This window comes from Phoca vitulina, unplaced genomic scaffold (assembly GCF_004348235.1).
Source record: "Phoca vitulina isolate PV1807 unplaced genomic scaffold, GSC_HSeal_1.0 scaffold48, whole genome shotgun sequence".
NCBI classification, from domain to species: Eukaryota; Metazoa; Chordata; class Mammalia; order Carnivora; family Phocidae; genus Phoca; species Phoca vitulina.
This window is the reverse complement of record NW_022589751.1, coordinates 10,313,864-10,335,201: the sequence shown is the minus strand read 5'-3', so window position 1 is coordinate 10,335,201 and position 21,338 is coordinate 10,313,864. Positions and strand designations below refer to the sequence as shown.

The 21,338-nt window shown below is 53.2% G+C and overlaps 1 protein-coding gene across 1 annotated transcript; it reads right to left on the bottom strand.

Moving 5' to 3' along the window:
• Positions 1-1,686: 1,686 nt before the first annotated feature.
• On the bottom strand, positions 1,687-21,110 carry GOLGA7B (golgin A7 family member B). The gene is made up of 5 exons (XM_032432360.1): positions 20,643-21,110; positions 12,655-12,780; positions 9,551-9,703; positions 9,363-9,464; positions 1,687-8,107 (listed from the first exon to the last, which is right to left on the bottom strand). Exons 1-5 carry the CDS (start codon positions 20,652-20,654, stop codon positions 8,000-8,002), a joined length of 501 nt encoding a protein of 166 aa, XP_032288251.1. The 5' UTR covers positions 20,655-21,110; the 3' UTR covers positions 1,687-7,999.
• Positions 21,111-21,338: the final 228 nt, after the last annotated feature.

Genomic DNA, 21,338 nt, shown 5'->3' with positions numbered 1-21,338 from the left:
AGTGGACCGGGCAGGGGCTGAGTGGGGCCGGGATGCACGCTTCCTCCTCCCTCCCTCCCCTCCCAGGACAGGTGGAGATCACGAGCTGAGCCACGAGATCAGGGCGGGCAACTCAAAGCAGCTGCCCAGCACAGGGGCGGGCCTAGCGTCGCTGCCTCTACCCTTTGAGTTAGTCAGGGGCCACGTGCAGTTGAACTGTATCATTCAGCGGCCACTTACTGTCTGCATCTGCCTAAGCTGCTTCTCGGGTCACGTTGCCCCAGGGGCCAGCGGATTTACATCTGTATATTCCTGTCCTTGCTGCCTGTGTCTTCCTGCCAGCCCTCCTGGTGGGCTGCATTTCCCACGCCCCTGACAGGCACCTGGGGAGAGGGGGAGGAGATGAGTAAGACCACCCACATTACCCCTTCCCAGGAAGTCCCTGTCCAGAACCTCATGAACCTGGCCTGCCTGCCAGAAGGGAAGTGTGGGGCCCAGAATACTTGCTGTAGAGGGAACTTGTCCTTCATGCCAGCGCCACAGCAGCCATGAAGGGCCTATCACCCAGAATCATTAATGCAGCTCTCCCTCCACCAAAAGATTGATCTGAGGGCTGTCCTCCCTCCACCCCAGACCTGAGTGCAGAGCTCCTGGGGAAGGAGAAAAGCCCAATCACCTCCCCAACTGCCAGTGGGGATCATGGCAGAGGAACAAGCTTGGGGCACAGGGAGGAAGGTAAACCCCATACATACCTTCACTGCATTTTTTCAGGTCCCCTGGCTCAAGATTTACAGGCCTTGAAGGCAGACACAGAGAGGAAAGAGTTAGGAGAGGGGTCTCAGTCTCACCCCAACACTGAATGTGTCTCGTGGGCCAGAATGCCACATTCTTTCTTAGAGAGCTGATCCAAAATTCCTATGGCCCTCCATCCATCCCTCCTTCCTTCCATCTAACCTTACTTAAAACATTCTCTTCGCCCTGAGACTCTGGGATCAAATGGACTGAGGCTTGATCCCAGACACCCCACCTTCACGACCTGTTAGTCACCTGAAGCCGCTTCCTCTCTCTGAGCCTCAGTTTCTTCCTCCACAGAAAGGAAGCCTAACAACTCACAGAGCTGTGGAGCTAAAGCATGCAAGGTGTGCAGTGCAGGGCCTGATAAAATGCAGATATTATTATAAAATCTGTCCCAGGCCCTTCAATCTCCTGCTTTCATTTCTAGCACTGCCTGATTTTACAACAATCCATAAGTCATTAACTGGGGCAATGTTAGACCTATAAGAATCCTTCCCAAAGAGACACATCCATCACTCAAATGCAGAGTTCATTTGGGGCCGGGTTACACAGTATCTTTCCTTTGAAGAGTTCCAGCCCTGTATTTAGATCTGCACTGCGGAGCACAGGGCCGATCGGTACCCATCCGTTCACCTGCTCTCCAGGTTCTGTGAGCATCCATCTCAAGCCAGGCAGCCCTCTCACTCACCTCTGAACCATCAGTCATCTCCGGCACCCATCTTACCTGTATGCATCCACTTGTCCGTCCGTCTGTCCGTCCATCCATCCATCCATCCACCCACCCACGGTACTTCACTCCTTAGGGCCCCAGGCCCAGACTTTCCAGGAAACATACTCAGCCCCAGGAGGATTTACCCACCTTAAAACCGTGGCGTTCAGGGAGCACCAGGCAGGGGCTGAGTGGGGCCGGGATGCACGCTTCCTCCTTCCTCACTCCCTTCCCAGGACAGGTGGAGATCACGAGCTGAGCCATGAGATCACGGCAGGGCAACTCAAAGCAGCTGCCCAGCACAGGGGCGGGCCTAGCGTCGCTGCCTCTACCTTTTGAGTTAGTCAGGGGCCACGTGCAGTTGAACTGTATCATTCAGCGGCCACTTACTGTCTGCATCTGCCTAAGCTGCTTCTCGGGTCACGTTGCCCCAGGGGCCAGCGGATTTACATCTGTATATTCCTGTCCTTGCTGCCTGTGTCTTCCTGCCAGCCCTCCTGGTGGGCTGCATTTCCCACTCCCCTGACAGGCACGTGGGGAGAGGGGGAGGTGGTGGAAATGAGTAAGACGAGATCCCCACCCTCTGAGAGTTTACCAAGGAAACAGGGACAGAGGGAAGACGGCCCTTGCCATCCACAAGGTCCAGTAAGCTGTGTATAACATTTCCCCTTCCCGGGGCTTTGCTTAGACTGCTCTCAGGTGGTGGCTGGTCCCCAATCACTTTTCCATTACAGAAATCAGTAACTTGAATTACTTTAAAATATCAAGCCCCATCATGCCTCTGCAAAGCTAATTTTTCTGTGTCCACATTTGGCCACGTGCTCCTCCCTGGGTCTGGAATCTGCCTTTAGGAGGCAATCCAGGTAGAATGGAGTCTTTCACCCGACTGTGACACACTGGCAGAGTGAGAGCGGGGTTTGGCCTCTGACATACAGGTTTGGGTCTTTACTCTGACACTCACTAGCTGGGGGCGCTTGTCAAGTACCTAACCACCTGGAACATCAGTTTCCTCATCTATAAAATCATTCAAATATAACCACCCACCAGAGTGTTAGGGAACTAAATGGAATTCTAATGTACATGAATATTCCTGGCATATATTAGAGAATCAGAGAACCCTTGGATAAATATGTTTATTCTATGCAAGAACCTGGAACCTGGCTATAAGTCTGTATCACAAGGCCACTATGTAATGAGGTCCTGCTGTAACTTCAGCAGTAACAATAATATTTTACTTTAGAGAAATAGATTAGCATTTACAGCGATGCATTCTCTGTGCGCTCTCATTTTGCAGATGACAGAGCTGGGACTCAGGGTAGCTAAGTGCATGACTCGGGGTCAGCAGACTGCGGCAGCCCTCTGACTCCCTTCCCACTCCTCCACCTCCTCCGCCATCCCCAGTTCCAAACCGCAAGTCCCGGTGCAGCTCCAGGAGGCTGCAGGCTAAGTTCTGCCGGCCGGCAGACGCTGACCCGACAAGCCCGTTAAATGGCCCCTTAGAGGAAGAGCTGGCAGCTCGGCACCGTCTTCCCCAAGCACATTCTCGGCCAGTTTCTCACTGACTCCTCAAAACCATTTGTTCTCAGCCTTTTCTTAGGGGGTGGTCACATACCTCTTTGCGAATCGGCCAAAGGCCTTCCCCCGATAAAGGCACATTGTTTTGCACCTAAGTGCAGGGGGTGGGGTCAAGGCTCAGAGCTCCTGGGGTAAACCTGGGCTGTTTTAAGATTTTCTTAGGTACCAGGGCCCTTCTTCTCTTTTGGGCGCCCCACCCCTCATCCTATCAAGCACTGTCCTAGACCTCCACAGCTCACCCTGAATTACACACACACCCAGAGTCGAGTTGAATTACGGTTGGCGGACAGTGCTACATTTTGTAGATATGCTTAATTATGCTTAATTTCAGTTCTGCATTTTCTTTTCCTGTTTTGGAGCCAATAAACTTTTTTGGTAAATTTTATTGAAATGTACCAGACATATAGAAAAAGACACCAATCTTAAGTGTACAGCTCCACGAGTTCTCACAAAGCAAGCCCGTCTGTGTAACCAGCACTCTGCTGGACAGATTGTGAGCACCCAGAAGTCTCCCCAGGCCCCCTTCCGTTCACCACACCCCACCCAGGGCAGCTGCTTTCCTGACTTCTAACACCATAGATTCGTTTCGCCTGTATTAGAATTTGTTATACGTGGAGTCGTCACTTGCACTCATTTTGCTTCTCGTTGCTTTTCTGGAACGATAAACTTTTATTTGGGTCTCAGACATTTTCCAAGGCCCATGAAAAGGCTCCTACGCTCTAAGTACTGTCGAAATCAGGGGTGCTCGACCTCGTTTTCACACTAGAATCTCCAGAGAAACTTTAAAAAAAATCCTGATGCCCAGGCTGCACCCCCAGAACAATAAAATCAGCATCTCTGGGGATAGGACCAGACATCAGTGGTTTCTCTTGCTCCCCAGGTGACATCGATTGCAGCCAACGATGAGAAGCACTGGTCTGAGTAATTTTGTCAAGTATTAGGACCCCTATTTTTACAGCTGGGGAAGGAAACTGAGACTCAAGGAGTCTCCACCACGTGCTACTCTCATGAAGCCTGAACTCCAGTTCAGGTCTCACTAGGAGTGCTATTTGCATTGCCTTCATCCTTGGTCAATAGTAAAACCAAAACCAGGTACAGGTGCCTCCTGCCAGAAACCTTCCTTATTATAAGTCCTTCCGGAACTGTGGAGAAGGGAGCCGGGGGTTCCCAGGAAAAAGGCAGCACCCCAGGGGCTGGCCGTAGGGAGAGTCACCACCAACTGGACTCCATCTTTGCCCCACACCTGAAAGCAGGTGGAAGTGGCTGTGGGTTTGGGGGGTTCTAGGAACGTTTCCCAGGCTGCTTTGATTCCAGGGTGCAGTGCACGATTCTGCCACTCGGTGGCACAGTGAGCTTCCGTAAGCCCTGCAGTTTTCACACACCCCAAAGGAAGCTAGAGGGCAGAGTCTGGCAACAGGAACCAAGGGAATGGCAGCCCAGAGCTGCTGGGGGTTCCTGTGCTCCCTGGGGCCTGACGGGCCCGTTCCTGGCTGGCAAGGGGGATGCAGGGACATGGCTGCGGCCGGACCCGCAGGAGGGGCCACACCCCCTGGAACTGAGCCAGCAGAGGAAAGCCCAGGAGAGAGAAGCCCCGGCTCACCTGCTTCTCCCCACTCTGCCCTTCACCAAGCTGCCCCTGTGGACCCCACAGTTCTGTGAGGAGCACAGCCCACCCCCACTCCCATGATGCCTGGAGGTACCAGGCACAGCTCCACGTCCTTACCTGGGAATCTGTCAAATCCTTCCCTAGGATGGCTGAGGACCTCGAGCTCTGACAGGGTCCCTGAAGCTGGATTAATCATCTTCCACACAGCTTGGAGTCAGACTGCCTAGATTCAAAGCCAAGATCTGCCACTTCCTAGTTGTGTAACTTTGGGCAAGTTATTTAACTTCTGTGAGCCTCAGTCTCCTCATCTGTAAAATGGGAATAATAGTCCACACCATAGGGTTGTTGTGAGGGTTGAATGATTATGTAGGGTCTTAGCCTAGTGCCTGGCACATACCAAGTGATAAATGTTAGCTACTATGGTTTAATATTACGACTAATAACCTTGCATACAGGACAGACAGAATGAACCCACCCTCGTGTTAAAGAACAACCTCCACTGTGACCACCCACACACACCCCAGCTTTGCACACAGGCAGTGGGTCCAGGCCTCCCCCTGGTTCAGGCAAAGGCCCAGCTGCCCCTCCAGAGCAGCAAGTCCAAGCGTGGAAGCCACCCAGACTCCCATTCAGCACCACCCAGAGGGGATCCCCAAAGCCCCCACCCTGAGGCCGGTGCCATTGTCCCCCCAGTCTGATGAGACCCTCTCTTCGTCCACAGACCTGAGTGTGTGGCCCTGGCCGCCCTGCAGCATAAGGCATCTTCCATCGGGATGCCATCCCCATGGTGTCAGAGTGAGCACTGGGTCAGGAGAGCTCGGTTCTAAATTTGGCACAATCGTCAACCAGCTGTGTGACCTGGGGCAAGTCATGTGACTGCTCTGGGCCTCCATTGTGCCTCATTTAGATGATCTTTAAATCCCCTCCCAGCTCTAGCGTATGGTTTTACCAGAGCATCTGGCGCACGATAGGCGCTCAGTAAAGGTTCCTTGGTTTTATAAAATGCAAGACACAACCCTGCTAGATTTCAACACTCACATGCTTTTCTAGTCTTTAAAACTGAGTGACTTCTGTGATCCAACCCCTAACAGGGCCCAACCAGGTTAAGAGCTGAAAAAATGGGTATTTAATCAATTCATTACTTACTTTTGCCCTGACTTTCAGTCAAGCATTTCCCTCCACCCGAGGCTGCAAATGCCCCGTAAAGGCTCCAGATTAGAGGATCTGGAATGTAGCCTCCCCACTAGACGACAAGCTCCAAGAAGACAGGGTGGGTCCCGCCCATGTCAGCTTCACCACTCCTTCAGGGACATAGTCAGCCCTACCTCCTTAGCATGAGGTGGGTGGGCAGCTGAGCCTCGCCTCACTGGAGGCCTGGGGCACAGAGCTGGCAGCCCACCACCGTAAGGGAGAGAAGCAGCACAGAGCCTCAAGCTGGGCAAGTCCTTTTATTGGAAAAAGAAATAATAAAACCAAAGGCCACTGCGTCACCTGTGCCCAGCCATCCCACAGGAGAGGCACTGGCCAGACATAAGGCCTGGCCACACAGTGGGCCAGGGAGGGCATGGGCCAGGCCCAGGGGTCAGGGCGCTGCCATGGGGCTCACTGGGTCGCCGCCGTCTGGGGGGGATCCTTGGACGCAGACCCACCCAGTCGGGCTCAGGGACCGGGCTGCCCTCTGCAGCTCCCTGGGTAGGCATCTCCCTCCCAAAGGCTGCTCTCTTGTCCAAAAGAAAACCAAGCCCCTCTTTGGTTCTAGAAGGCTACCAGCAGTGGCTGGTCTTTCAGATGCCCTTTTAGCACCTCCTGCCAGCTGAGGCAGGCAGCCGCTTTCTGTCCCTCATCGGGGCACCAGGACAGAGCTGCTTCCTTCCCACTGGCCGCCCTGGGCCTTGGCAGGCAGGGCCTCATTGGCTGGGTGCTTCTCTTCCCTTTCAAGAAAGGAGTTTGCCTTTTCCCCTGCAGGTTGCCAGCTCCTTTGAGCCTTGCTTACGCAGCCTTAGAGAGCCCCAGAGCCTGGGCGGGCTGAATATGCAGCATGTGTGGCCCTGTTGCCTTGTCATGGGGGGAGGGGTGTTGGGAGAGGGACACGGGAGGCCCCAGAAGGTTGGCTCTGCTCCTAGACCCCCAACTTCTCTTTTGCTAGAATGTACACAGTAGAATGAGGAGGTGGGGAGAACTTTGCAGGTGGGGGGAGAGACCAGGAAGAAGAGCCAAGCTGGCAGCCCCAGGCAAGGGGCGAAGAGCTTTAGGACATTTATTTACAAAGGGACAGGCTGGACCCATGCAGGGAAGCAGCCACAGACCATCACAAAGATAAGACAGGTTGCAGAGAGGGGCGGTCATGGGCCTGGCAACTAAGCGGAACAGACCAGTGCGCTCCCACACCTACACTCACACAAGCGCACTCTCGCACGTGCGCTCGCGTGTGTGCTCATGCACAGGCCTGCACAGCCACACGCGCATTCGTGCACACAGTGCTCTCACGTATGTGCGCTCACACGCTGGCCTGCATGCACACGCACTCATTCTCTCGTGCACACAGGTTCTAATCCCGAGAAGCTGGCTCCAGTCCTGGAGGTTCACAGCCCCCAAAGCTACATGTCTCCATGAAGCATTTCTCTAGACCCCCTTATAACAACCTCCCAGAGCCCCAGGCTGCGTGCCCCACAAGCAGCGCCCCGTGTCCTGCAAAATCTCAGGAGTTGGATGTTTCTTGGCAAGGCCAACGCGGCCTCCAGGCTTTGGATGGGGGAAGGGGAAGCCATGAGTCTAGAAGGGGTCAGGAGGGGACTGAGTGGCTCCCATCTCCCCAGACCTCGAATCCGGGGGAGGCAGGTTCACAGACAGGCAGAGCCGCTGCAGTGGCCCCAGAAAGAGCAGACACCGGGAGCAGGACCCTGGGGGGCGAGAGTCCTGGTGGATGTGGGATTTGGGCTGAGGAATCATGCGGGATGGGAATTCTCTCTGGGACCTGAGCCCCACCGCAGGGTGTTGGGAGAGGAGCAGCAGAAGAAAAGGGCTTTCCAAATCGTGTTGCCCACCCCGCCCCAGCCTTGCCCTGGAAGATCTGGCTGCGGTGACCAGACCTGCCCCCTGGGGAAAGTGCCAGGTCCGGAATTGGGCCGTCCTGCCAGGGGTGAGGGGCAGGAGTGCGGGAGGGGCGCGGGGAGAAGGGCCCCGCAAGGACGCCGGGCCAGTCACCCTCCCCCCGCCCCGGGAGCAGCCGGGGCCCAGAGAATGACTCAGAAGCGGGTGCTCTGGTAGCGCAGCCGCCGCAGGTCTGAGAGGCCCTCAGTCCGGCCGTACACCTCCCTGCAGGGACTCTCGGCCAGTCACCGGGCCCCCGCCCCGCCGCCCCCGCCGCTGCTGCCGCTGCCCGAGCTGCTGCCGCTGCTGGAGCTGCCGCTGCTGCACCTGTCCTCGTAGATGGAGATCTCGATCTGCGGCGGCGTTAAGGACGGACCCCCTGCCAGCTGCCGAGAAGGGGCGGACGGACCGGCGCACCGAGGCCAGCCGGGGAGCGGGCGGCCGGCGGGGGCCGCTGCCCAGACGGCGAGGACGGCGCGGACGGCGAGGACGGAGGCTTGCGGCACTAGCCGCCAGAGCCCGGGCCACCGCGCTCCCGCACGCACGCACTCGGTGCACGTCCACAGCGACCCCGACGGCCGCGCGCACCCGGGCCAGAAGCTCCCACTCTAGTGGGTCTAGCTACCAAACCCCAGGACGGCTGGTGTCACTGCCCACGGCAAGTGGGAGGACTTCGGTGTCCTGCTTTCAAACCCTGACTCGCCTACTCTCGAGCGATGTGGCCTTAGACGGGGTCGTTTAACGTGTTACCCATTAATGATTGCATATGTAAAATGGTGGTAATCCGAGAACCTCGGGGTTGTCTGGGGACTGACTGAAATCACGCATGTTAAGCAGCAAGCACAATGCCCGCTCCGTAGGAAAGCCTCAATAAAAAGAAGCCCGTCTCACAGGGCTTTGTAAACAGAAGATTCCAGTGTTTGTGTTTTCTTTACTCTTTTTCCTCTCAATTTTCTAGCAAAAATTTATTTTTTAACAATTTTACTCTCATTGCTAATGACTGCGGGCGGGATGTATGCACACACTTGTCCAGGTGAGCAGACCTATAACCCACCCTTGGACCAGCCGCCCATCAAAACTTCATTTTTCTGATCTGTGAAAGGGGGACGCACACACAGGAGTACCTGAGACTGTAGACGTGTAAACGGATGTAGACATGTAAATGGATGGGAGATCTGCCTATTCCCTGAGGGGCAATACAGCCTCATAGCTAAGTGTGGGCCTGGGCTCCGATCACGGCTCTGACGTCAACCAGCCAGGTGACCCTGAGCCAGTGACTGACCTTCAGTGTGTTCACTGACAAGGGGAATAATACGAGTCACCCACCTTTAGGGGTATTATGAGAATTACATCGTTTCAAAGCAGTTACTATGATACCTGGCATGTGTTAAGCAGTGAATAAATGTAGCTCGATAAAAGCAAACCCTGAAATTCACAAATGGCATTGATAACTTATGGGGGAGGGGAGCGGGTGACCCGTGATGTGGGGAATCCTAGGAAATCCCTGAGCAGAGGCCCCTAGGGTGGCCCCTATTTCTTGGTAGCCTCACCAGGGACCCTACTAGTTGGCAGCTCTGTGCCCTTACACAGAACAGCCAGGAAGGATACAACCCTCATCCCGCGCTCCACGGGGTCCGTGAGCAGGAGGCCTCGAGGGGCAAAGATCTTCTCATTCTGCTCCTGGATGTAGCGGGAGATCTTCTTGAGAACCTGCAAGGAGAAGGGCCAGTTGAGGATGAAGATGCAGCAGGGGAGCCCTGGGGGAGGGGACGCAGGGCAGTCAGGAAGGGAGCCACCTTCTCATAGTGGGTCTCCATGCAGAGGAAGATGAAATAGGCCGTGGCACAGGCCAGGCAGCCCTCAAGGTAGGAGCTGCCCCCAATCTTCTCGGCCTCCGCATAGAAGCTGTTGAGGGTCTTCACAGTCTCCTCAAAGAGCTGCCGCTCAATCTGGAGGGAGAGAGGGACAGGGAACCATGTTGAGGTCAGCCTCCCTGGACTGTGGACAGTCACAGGTGGGAGGGAGGATGGCAGTGGTAGGGCCACGCTGGTGGGGGGAGATGCCCACAGGCAAGACCAGAGAAGCTGCAGGTGCCTGTGAAGCACTCGACTGGGAGTCAGGAGACCTTAGGAAAGGCTCAATAAAAAGAAGCCCGTCTCACAGGACTTTGTAAACAGAGGCCTGGGGTCCAGTCCAGATTTGACCATCAACTAGCTGTGTGGCCTTTGGCTAATGACTTAACTACTCTAGCCTCAGTTTCCACATCTATAAAATGGGAATAAGAATGGCTACTTGGCCTCCCTTGGAAGCAGGAAACTCCCACCATTTGATGTGAACATTTTCTGCAAGGGATCAGGCAGGAATTCTAGTGACTGTGCCACCCCTCCCATTTTGATAGCTGTGAAAGCGCCCCGGTCCTAATTGGTAGGGGAGCTCCAACCGCATAAGACTGATTGTGTGAGACCTCGGGAGTGTCTCTCCAGGAGGGGGCACTTCCCTCAACCTAAGAGGTCATGAAGAACACAACAGCCTTGTGCGTGTGCCCAGCTGTCCTGCCTGCATCCGTAATCATAACAGCTGTCTATGCCTTCTATTTTTAAAGGCACTTTCAGGGCGCCTGGGTGGCTCAGTTGGTTAAGCGACTGCCTTCAGCTCAGGTCATGATCCTGGAGTCCCGGGATCGAGTCCCACATCGGGCTCCCGGCTCAGCAGGGAGTCTGCTTCTCCCTCTGACCCTCCTCCCTCTCGTGCTCTCTCTCATTCTCTCTCTCGCAAATAAAAAAAAATTAAAAAAAAAAATTTTAAAGGCACTTTCAGATACCAATGTAACATTGTGTGTCAACTATACTTCAATTAAAAAAATAATAAGATGTTTATAAATTCATCTGGCAACTGTAGATTAAATTAAGCAGTTGCTGGGGCACCTGGGTGGCTCAGTCAGTTAAGCGTCTGACTTCAGCTCAGGTCATAATCTCAGGATCCTGGAAAGGAGCCCCTTGTCAGGCTCTGCGCTCAGCAGGGAGTCCGCTTCTCTGTCTCCCTCTGCCCCTCCCCCTCTCCCTCTGCCCCTCCCTCTGCCTCCAGCCCTCCCCATCTCCCTTCCCCTGCTCACGCTTACATGCTCGGACACATATACGCACTCTCTCTCTCAAGTAAACAAATAAAATCTTTAAAAAATAAATTAATCGACTGCTTCATCTGAAAAAAGCTTTGCAAAGTCTAATCTTTTTTAAAAATTTAATAAAAGTAAGTAAATAAATAACACACTTTCACGCATTTTTTTCACTTTCAGCAGCTCAGAGCTCTGCTCTGTGGTCCAGGCCACCATCATCTCTGTCCTCTTAACTGGTCTCTCTGCCCCCAGCCCTGCCAAGGGAGCCTGCTAAAGTTAGAGCGTGTCACAGCTCTGAAGAAGAGCTTCCAAAGCCTTCTCATCTCTCTCCAAGTAAAATCCAAGAAGTCCTTACAATGACTGCTAGGCCCTACAGGGTCTGGTCCTGCGTCCCCTGGGCCTGCCTCTTACTCTCCTGCCCCCTCAGTCCCCATTCTGGCCACACCGACTGCCCTGCTGCTTCCTGCAAATGCACAAGTCCTTTGCGCCTGTGTCCTTGGATGCAACACTCTCCCACCCCAGGCTCAGGTCTCACCTTACCTCATAGACCTCCCCGGCCACTCCCCTTTCCCCAGCTCTCCCAGCCCCGTGACCTACCCCCTTATTTTTCTAGTATTGGTCACCCCCAGAGCTGCTACATATTTACTTGCTATTTTATTCTTTATACCCTCTAAGAGAAAATAGACTCCCAAGACTTCACTTCTAGATCCCTCATGCCTCATACAGAGTAGTTGCTCAGTAAATACTTGCTGAGTGAACTTGTCCAACGTTACACAGCTTTGACCTGAGTCTGTGCTCTTCAATACATAACCGTACACTAGACTGGAAGGGCATGCTCCAAATTCAACAGGTGTCAAAGTGACTATAGCCCCATTTTTTTACATTCCTCAGAACACCCCCTTCCCCACTCACCACTACAGGATCAGAACTGTCCATCACATAGGTTAGGGACCTTCCACACCCATCTAGGACCAAAGGTCTCCCCAAGAATAGTCAGAAGTTTTGGGGTTCCCAGTCACTGTCCCTACACAGATCTGGAGTAAATGCATTAAGAGAACATTATGCTCTACCCTAAGAGTCACCATGCCCCAAAGGACAGGTATGTCCTTTGATGAGGAGACCCATAGCTCCCTAAAAGCTAGTTAGGGATCGGATTAGCAAAAGGCAGCCCTGCCCCACCTTCCCAACCCCCTTCAGATGGGCCTGGGCTGCTGAATGGAAGAGTCAAGGTCTGCCACCGCCCTCCAGAGGGCCGACTCTACAACCCCAGGCCAGTTCTACCGAGGCTCAGGACGAGGGCCATACACGGCCCTGAGCCAGAAGCAAAAGTCAACAGCAGGAGCTGAGGCTCACAAGGGGCTGGTGGTCCATGAGACACCCAGGTAGCTAAGTCTGGACGGAGAGGCTGTGGGCAGAGCCCTTGGTTGATGACCTGGGCATCAGGATTTTTTAAAGCTCCGCAGCTAGGGCTGAGAACTGCTGCTAAAGAGTGGAGCTTGCTGGGGCCGCTGCTGTCGCAGGACTAAGGAATGTGCTTTTGTCTAATAAGCTCTCCAGGTGACTCTAGGGGGGCTGCGGAACTAGGACATCTGAGGCCTTTCCAGCTCTAACTTTCCATGCGGGGACAGCAAGGCAATGTCAGGGACATGGTTTAACTCTTCCATGTGAAGTGACTGAACAAGTGATGTGACACATATCAGTTTTATCCTGGAAAAAAAATACATTTGATTAAGTCCTTGAGTCCATCATGGCCTGTGTTCCAAGCTGAGAAAAAAAAACCATCCTCACCCGGCTGTCCAGCTCTGGGGGGAATTTGGTCTGGAACTGACAGATGGTCCCATCACTGTAGTCTCTCTGGATAAAGACCTTGGTGGCCAGCGAGGCACTTCGCCGCAGCTCCTGCAGATTGTGGACCTGAGGAGGCACACGGGAGACACACACTCAGGGTGACCATCCATCGAGGTTTGTCCAAGACTGAGGGGGTGTCAGGATGTGGTTCTGACAGCACTAAAACCAAGAAAGTTCCCAGCAAACCAGGACCTTAGCCACCCTACCAGTGCTCCAGGAAGGCCATGGGGAAGCAGGACTGTGGAGCTTACCAGACAAGATACCTCAAGCTATCCCAGAAAGATCTAGAAAAAGCCTGAAGCAGAGCCAAAGCTGAGCCAAAAGGGGAGGTTCTGGAACCATCAACAGAGCCAGAAACACATTTTAACAAGAAGAAAAGACTTCCTGGTGGCTGGCCCAGATCCTTCTCTCTTTCTCTCTCTCTCTCTCTCTCTCCCCCTCCCCTCCGCCTCCCCACCCCTCCCCCCTCATCCTCCTCTCTCCATTTTCCTCTCTGTCTCTCTCACACACACAGAACCTTTCACACCTTTGTTCACTTAGCAAGTATCAAATATTCAGAACTCATCAGGCCTCATGCTTGGGGAACCCAAGCTTGAACAAGACTGAGGTCTCAGACCCCAGAAGTGGGGCTGACAGCAGAGTTGAGGAGGGAAGCATGTAGGACAGAGGAGGACCTGATATGCCCACCACCTTGGAGGGAGATTCAGGTTCAGGCCAAGTTAAAGCCCAGGTCAGAGAGCACCAGGAATAGCTTTCCCATGCAGGACCTCTCACCACAGGAAAGAGGGGCCCCCAAATGCTCAAACTTCCCCCGAGAAAATTATGGATAAAGTGGGCTGAAGCCAGAAATTAAAGAAACATCTTGCCCTGGCAGGAAGGAGTGGAGCAACTCTGTCCCTTGCCCACACCTGCAGACTGGACATTGATCCAGACTCTAGCATTGGAGGGGAGTGGGCTCAATTCCACAGAAGGACAGGGCCTCTTTCTTCCACTTCCAGCCTTAGTCACCCACAGTTGAAACTAGCGTTCCACTGGGTAAAATATGCCAAACATTGGAACCACATGGAGACCAAGCCCCAAGGGCAGAGTGAACACACAGCCAGTTCATCCTGCGTAATTAAGGTGAATCCATTCAGTCATTCCTTTCATTTATTGAGTCCCTACTACTGCCAGGCTCTGGGGATGCTGAGCAAAAGACAGTCTGTGAGCTCCAGGGAGGAAGACAAGTAAATATATAATAAATTAGCCTGTGATAAATGCTTCAGAGAAGTAACATCTTAACCCAGAAATACTTACTCAGAAGAGACTTCCTGAGGTCTGTGTTGAGTCATAAAGGAAGGCCAGGACTTGCTAGTGGTAGGGGGCAGGCAGTGGGCAGGGAGAGGACGTAAAAGCAACCCAGACAGAGGGGAGAAACTTGTGCAAAGGAGCAAAGATGGCAGAGAACTTGGTCTACTCCAGTGATTGCAGGCAGATTTCAGCAAGACAGGAGTTGGTTTGTGGATTAGATAAGAGCAGGGGGGATGACAGTATAGAGGACAGTGAGATTACAGAGAGCTGGGGGCAGTGAGGAGGCTCTACTAGAGGGGAGGGTGTAGGGTGGAAGACACTTAAACTTGCTTAAAAGCTGGGGGAAAGAGGGGCGCCTGGGTGGCTCAGTCGGTTAAGCATCCAACTCTTAATTTTGGCTCAAGTCATGATCTCAGGGTGGTGAGATCGAGCCCCATGCTGGGCTCCACACTCAGCAGAGAATCTGCTTCAGATTCTCTCTCCCTCTGCCCCTCCTTACACCATACTCAAGTGTGCTCTTGCTATCTCGCCCATGCTCTCTCTAGCGAGTATGGGTACTCTAAAATAAATAAATCTTTAAAAAAAAAAAAACTGGGGGAAAGAATAAGTAATGAGAGAGAGGTAGGAGCAGATAATTGGTAGATCAAGGTTCTGAAAAGGGGAGAATCAGAGACTTTCCTAAATCCAGACAACCCTTGCTCTTCATAAGAGAAGTGGTCCCCAGAGTATTGGGACTGAATTGAAGAATGTATAGGTACTCCTCTCATCTTAGTAGTCCTTGATTCCTCCAATCAAGGTCTGGACTGAGAAAGCCCCCTTGACATCCACTAGGATCCTATGATAACTTTGAAAAACAAAGAAAGCTTTGGTGAGATAAGTACATTATTCATTAATGTGTCTGTTCTGTCTGGTTAAGATTTCGTATCTTTTGTATTTTCCAAGGAAAAGGGCTGTGGCCTTCCTTCACCCTTCTAAAACCAACTGACATGAGCCAGTGGATCTTTTTTTTTTTTTAAAGATTTTGTTTATTTATTTGACAGAGAGAGACACAGCGAGAGAGGAAACACAAGCAGGGGGAGTGGGAGAGGGAGAAGCAAGCCTCCCGCCGAGCAGGAAGCCTGATGTGGGGCTCGATTCCAGAACTCTGGGACCATGACCTGAGCCGAAGGCAGATGCTTAATGACTGAGCCACCCAGGTGCCCGAGCCAGTGGATCTTGAGGATGGATTCCTCTAGCCCCAGAAGGATCATTCAGGCAGCTCTGTGTGAGATGCATGGGAATTGGGCATGACTGGGGTAAGAGGCCAGGTGAAGGGATCTTTGTAGTGGTACAGGGAAACACAAAAGTACATCTAAACCAAGGAAAGTGCTGGTGAGAATGGAAAGAAGGGGAGAAAAAAACAAAAACAGTTCTTCAGCCATTCTGATATGGACTCAGCTTCTCCCCTCCGAAAGCCTCCTTTGTCTGTGTCTGAGTGCACACATGCACTGTGTGCTACCATGAAGGGATGTGTCTCTAGTGACCAGCAAGCTGATGACAACAGCCTTTCTTCTTCCTCCTATGCATACAGTTAGATTAATCCCCAGACTGCCTTGCAATTAGGTGTGGCCATATGACTGAATGGAATGTGAGGGGAATGTATAGGCTTGGCTCACAGTAACTAGCCACTCCTCTGTAATCTTTCCTCTTCCACAGAAACCAAAGAAGCCATACGTTGAAGATGATGGAACCACAAGTTGGAAACAGCCTGGGTCCCTGAATCAGCCTGGGGGAGATCCACCTGCCGGTCAGAACCACTTGTCTGGGACCTTACTGAGCAGTAAATAAACTTCTACTTTAGTATTCCATTAAGATTTTAGGGTGCTACTTTCCATAGTATAGTCCCATCTCCTCTTGGCTTTGATCCATGGGTTCTCAAGTAGCCAGAGTAGGAGGGGTCAACACCCTTTCCAATCTCAAAAATCCTGAGCCTTAGAATACTGCCTCTGAGTGACGAGGCATCTGCTTTCCTCCCTTAGAGTATTTGTGGAGTCTTGAGGAGTCACTAGAAGATGGTATCAGACACACTGTATACTCCAGAGCCTTCATCTCCCAGATCTATGTAAAGTACAATATAACAGATTCATCTGTAATTGGTGAAGGGTGGATTTAAGGCAGAGCAGCATCTCCTGGCTCTCTCCATCCATGGTGGCTCAGTTGTGAAGTACCAAAAGGCCCTGATGGAAAGAAGGCCCACCAACCTGGGAGCTGGAGACCTGGGTGCTAGTCCGGGCCACATGACCCTGGGACTCCACTTCTTCAACTAGAAACTGAGAAGCTGGAACAACATAATCACCTAAAGCCCCTTCCAGCCCTGACATTCAGGAGGCTTTCTCAGGGATTACGAATGCAAATGTTTATAGGGACTAAGCATGTAAGTGGGCTGGGTGAGGGCTGTGGCTAATCAGAGAACTCATGTCCTGTCTCAGGAAAGCAGCCGCACTGCCATGTGAGAATGTGAGTCCAGGATGCTGTGCTTCTGACATCTTAAGAGAAGCCACAAATCCAGATTTCTTTAATACCAAATATCTTGATTTTTGTTTTATGTTTCCAATAAATTTTTACATTTGTAAGCACGAAGCGGACCAAATAAGGCACAACTGTGAACGAGATTCACTCTTAGAATGGCCAGTTGAGGACCTCTCAATGAAGAATCCCATCACTGGGGCCCTTGGGCCGGAGCTAGAGCCAGGCTCCAAGCACTTGCCAGCTACTTAGCTTTCAGGAAGTGAGTGGGGGGTTTTAGGAGAGATCCATGATGCTCTGAAATCCCGTAAGAGGATCCCAGCATATGCACACATCTCGCTATGAGGCCACAGCTTCTGTGTCTCCCCTAGGCAGCTGCCCCAGGGTTTCTTAACTGACCCTGACACCTGGGCTTCTTGTCTACTTCTTACCTTCCTCAACTCTGCCCTTTCTCCTGCCACTGTCCTCAGGCCTGCTGGCAGCTGAGTAAGGACAGGACCCAGAGGCAGTTCATGAGGAAGAAAGAGAACATCAGTGGTCATATCTGCTAGCACCAACTTTCGAACTTCAGTGGGACAGGGATAGGGAGGCTGCCTGAAGACTGGGTCACACACCTGACAGAGCCAACCTGGGAGAGGTGGGGAGGAGCAAGCACCAGAGTTCAGAAGAGCACTCCCAGTCCCAATCTGCCCAAGACAAACAGGAGGCCCCATCTGGCCCACATCTCCATCCTCATTAAAAACTAGCTAATTCCAGAGGATGCATTTGAGGCTCAAATCAAGAATCAGGAGATTCAGCTAATGAACCAACACCATGCTCCCTGGCTGGGGTGTGGAGGAGGAGTGAGGATCATGAGTCACAAGCAGCCAAGTCAGGCCTCAGGATGGAAACCCAGGCATAGGGCCTCCCTTCTTCTAAGCCTACACCAGGGCCAAGCCCAACCCACTGTCTGCTGGTTGTTAATTCCAGGCCTCAGAGATCAAACCTCCAAATGCCTTGCTTGGATAATGCTACTTTGGTGCATTTAAAAACCTCTTAGAGAGGGGCACCTGGGTGGCTCAGTCGTTAAGCGTCTGCCTTCGGCTCAGGTCATGATCCCAGCATCCTGGGATCAAGCCCCATGTCGGGCTCCCTGCTCTGCAGAAAGCCTGCTTCTCCCTCTCCCACTCCCCCTGCTTGTGTTCCCTCTCTTGCTGAGTCTCTCTCTGTTAAATAAATAAATAAATAAATAAATAAATAAATAAATAAATCTTTAAAAAAAAATAAAAACCTCTTAGAGACCAAGCTCCACCACTCGAGGAAGCCCCTCCCAGCCAGGCATTTCCCAGTTGTCCTTGTCCATCTGGACTGTTTCCCAGGGTGGACCCTGCTCCCAGTGACACACATTCAAAGAGGTTTGCTGCTCAGGAAATGGGCTCATTACAGTTGTCCAAATGAGGTCAGTGTTTCACTCAGAAGGCTTCATCCCTCCTCTGAGTTCCTCACACGCACTCCTCCCCTAATGCTAACTCCTCAACAGAAATTAGGAAGCAGAAAAGATCCGGTTTCCATGCCTTCCACGTAGGGATCCAGGGATATCCAATCTTTCCCAATGTCTCTCTCTTCCTCTCCCCCCCCACCCCCCGTCTTCCTGTCCCTCCCTCTCCTTCTCTCCCACCCCCTCCTCCCTCTCCTCTCTCTCTCTGTTCCTCTCCTCTTCACCTCTCAAAACACCTTCTGCTGGAACTGAGGACTTCCCATTCAGAATCCTAAGGGAATGGCCAAGAAGTTTGGCATGAGGTATTCCTTCTCCCAACAGGTTTTTCCTGGTAATCTTAACTCAGTCCTAACAGTAAAAACAGCCTAGGGAGAATGACTCACTCCACAGCCCAGATAATGTGTACATTCTGTGCCTTGGCAGACCTAAGGCTTCCTCCCTTGGTACTGCCAGCAGGGTCCACCCAAGGCCAAATTGGGAAATGGGTAATATTTGTCCTCTGCTCTCCATCCCTTCTGGGCATTCTTCTGTCCCTCTGTCCTCAAGCTGACCCAGCCAGGCTGAACAGGGAGGCTCAGTCCTTCTGCATCCTTTCCATCACAGCCTCATGTCACAGCCCCTAGCGCCCACCTCTCTGTTGAGCAACACCATTGGCTAATGGATACACCTGGGTGCAGCAGGAAAAAACACTGACCAGGGAGGCAGAAGACTCAAGCTCTAGTTCTTGCCCTGGCCTTTTGAGCCATATTTTCTTGAATAACTCTCACATTCCAGTTGCATCATCCGTAAAATGGGATAATGATGCCTTGCTTGGCTTCTTCACAGGGATCAGGCAAGCCCTTGAGCCTCAGTTAGCTCATCTGTTAATTGGGGATAATAACACCATCCTTACCCACTTCACAGGTTTGCTCTAAAGCTCAAAGGAGATCACACATGTGCTAGTGCTTTGTACACAGAAAAGTGCTACATTCACAGAGGCATGATGAGCAGAACCTCTCCCCGGGGAGAGTCATGCATGTCTAACAGCAGCCTCCTAGAAACACTGCCTCAACCTAGAGATGTGAGCCTGCTGGTTGGCATTTGTGTACAACAGACCTGAAATGGAGGTATGATGAGACAGATGGGCCTCCTGGAATCTGGCAGAACACATCACAGATGCGGCTGCCTTCTCTGCCCACACTGCTGGCCCAGCTATGCCCAGGTGACTGAAGTTGTCCCTTCCTGCCCAACACCAGCAGCCTCTGCTGCAGCCTGCCAGCCCTATCTGGAAGGTGACCAGATCCTTGGCCATTTCGCCTTTGTTCTTCCTGCTCTTCTCAATAACTTTGGCACTTTCCAAGCTTTCTAATTGTTTATTTATTTTGCATTCCTCCACCCTAAAAACCAAGCTCCATGGGCCTGCTTAGGGCTTGCTCCCTCACAATGTCCTGGGTGGGCAGGGGAGGGGGGTGAGCTCTCCTAGCTAATCCTGTGCCTTGTCACAAAGCCAAATGGCACCAAGCAACAGCACCTTGTTCTGTGGTGGCCACGACAGCAGAATTGCAATAGTAACACTTGGTATTGATGTCATGCTGCTCACCAGGATGCCCAGAGGCAATGCACAGAATCATTCAAAAGCCTGTGCGGTCTCCCTGGCTTGTGTTCCAGCTGGGTTAGAAATGGGGAAACACAACAAAAGAAGTCAACATCAGACCTGGAGAGACCCTGGTGTCCTGGGTTCCACTCCAAAAATCCGAAGGAAGAAACTTTCAGCTCTGCTGCTAACATGCTTTGCACCGAATGGGCCCTCCCCTTCTCCATGTGTTAGCTGTACCACTTGTACAGTGGGAACATAGAGAGCTCCATTTGCCACACGAAATGAGGGACTACAGGAGGAAATTCCCGATCTCTTAAGCACTGCACCAAGATTCTGCCCTCAGCCAACAGGTCTCTTGGTTCAACTTTCAAATCCCTTGAAGGTGACACACCTATCATCACACCCTGAAAAAGAAGACAGCTCCTCCCATCAGACACGGGAAATGTAGACACCCTGGTACAAGAAACTTGAATGGGATGAAAAGGCAAGAAAGCATGACATGCAAAAGTGGAGACTGGTGCAGGCAGCTCATTAAAACCAACTGTTTGGTGTTTTGGCCTGAGGATTCTTTGTCCCCTCCCTCCCCATGAAGGAAATATGGATGTGGAGGTAGGTCTGCCATCTCTTAACCGGGTTTTTGGGTTCAAAAGCTGGATGGCTACACTGCATAGCAACAGCAACCAGCTGCCTTCCCTCCCCTAAAACAGGGACAAGTTCACCTCCAACCCTCTAGGGAAGTAGTTTTAAGACAGTAAGGGGAAACCCCAGATGGGTCCCTGGAGCAAACCTGGCACCAGTGCCAACAAGTGGCGTGGGCAGCTTCGGCACTCAGATGGGGAAGATCGCCGGGGTGAGATGAGTTCTCAGGAGAAGCCCCTCTCTTCCACCCTGCCACTCTGCTCCCCACCCCTTCCCTCAGTATGAGATCTGGAAAACCACCCCATCCTACCCTACCCTACCCCACCCCCTCACTCCACCCCACCCCACCCCCCTTCTTCCTTTCCCGCCCAGTGGCCCCTAGCGGGGATGTGTTCCCGCACCAGTCGGGCACTGCCTGCGGGCCCGGCGCTCGCCCCCTACCTCAGTGGCCATGTTCCAGGGGCGCTGACCGCTCCGAGCCTGCCGCGAGGCGGGTGGCGGGGGGCTGTCCGCGGTGCTGACTCCGGGAGCAGGTGGGCTGGCAGAAGCGAGAAGGGGCCCGGGGCACTGTCCACGGTGCTGATGCGGACGCCGCGGGCCCGGGCGCCGGTGGGTTGGTGGGCCAGCGGGCGCCTAGGTACTGGCGACGGCCGCTGTGCTGTCCGCGGTGCTGATGCGGGCACCGGGCCGGGGAGGCGAGGCCGCGCCCGAGGCTCTTCACCGCCCGATCGCCGGCTGCCGCTGTTCCTGCAAGCAACGGCCCGGTTTATCTTTGACAGCGGCAGCGGGGGTGGGGGCGGCCGGGGGAGGAGGGGCCAGGCGCCTCCACCGACCGGGAGGGGGAAACACGGCCCCCAGACTCCGGCGCCCGCCCGCCGGAGAGGAGCCCCGCCCGCGGCCAGAGGCTTAGCTCCCGCCCGGCCCGGAGGCCCCGCCTCTCCTGCCCGCCCTTCCCCCTAGTAAGAGCGCCCGGAGCTCTGCGCTCGCTACCGCGGCCTCCTGAGACTTCCAGACCCGGAGAAGAGAGAGGCAGGACGGTTCTGGGGCAAGACACTCTAGCTGGAGGAGGCTGACAGTCCTCCACGCGTTCGCAGGCCCCCACGTGCGGCCTCTTTACCTTTCCAGTACCCTTCCCCC

What these genes read in the sequence shown, in the direction of transcription:
- GOLGA7B (XM_032432360.1), bottom strand. An exon ending in CCCCAGAGCTGGACAGCCGG is followed by an intron (nt 9,704 to 12,654) that starts GTGAGGATGGTT and finishes CTCTCCCTCCAG; the next exon opens with ATTGAGCGGCAGCTCTTTGA. An exon ending in TGGAGCGCGGGATGAGGGTT is followed by an intron (nt 8,108 to 9,362) that starts GTATCCTTCCTG and finishes ACGCCGCCGCAG; the next exon opens with ATCGAGATCTCCATCTACGA.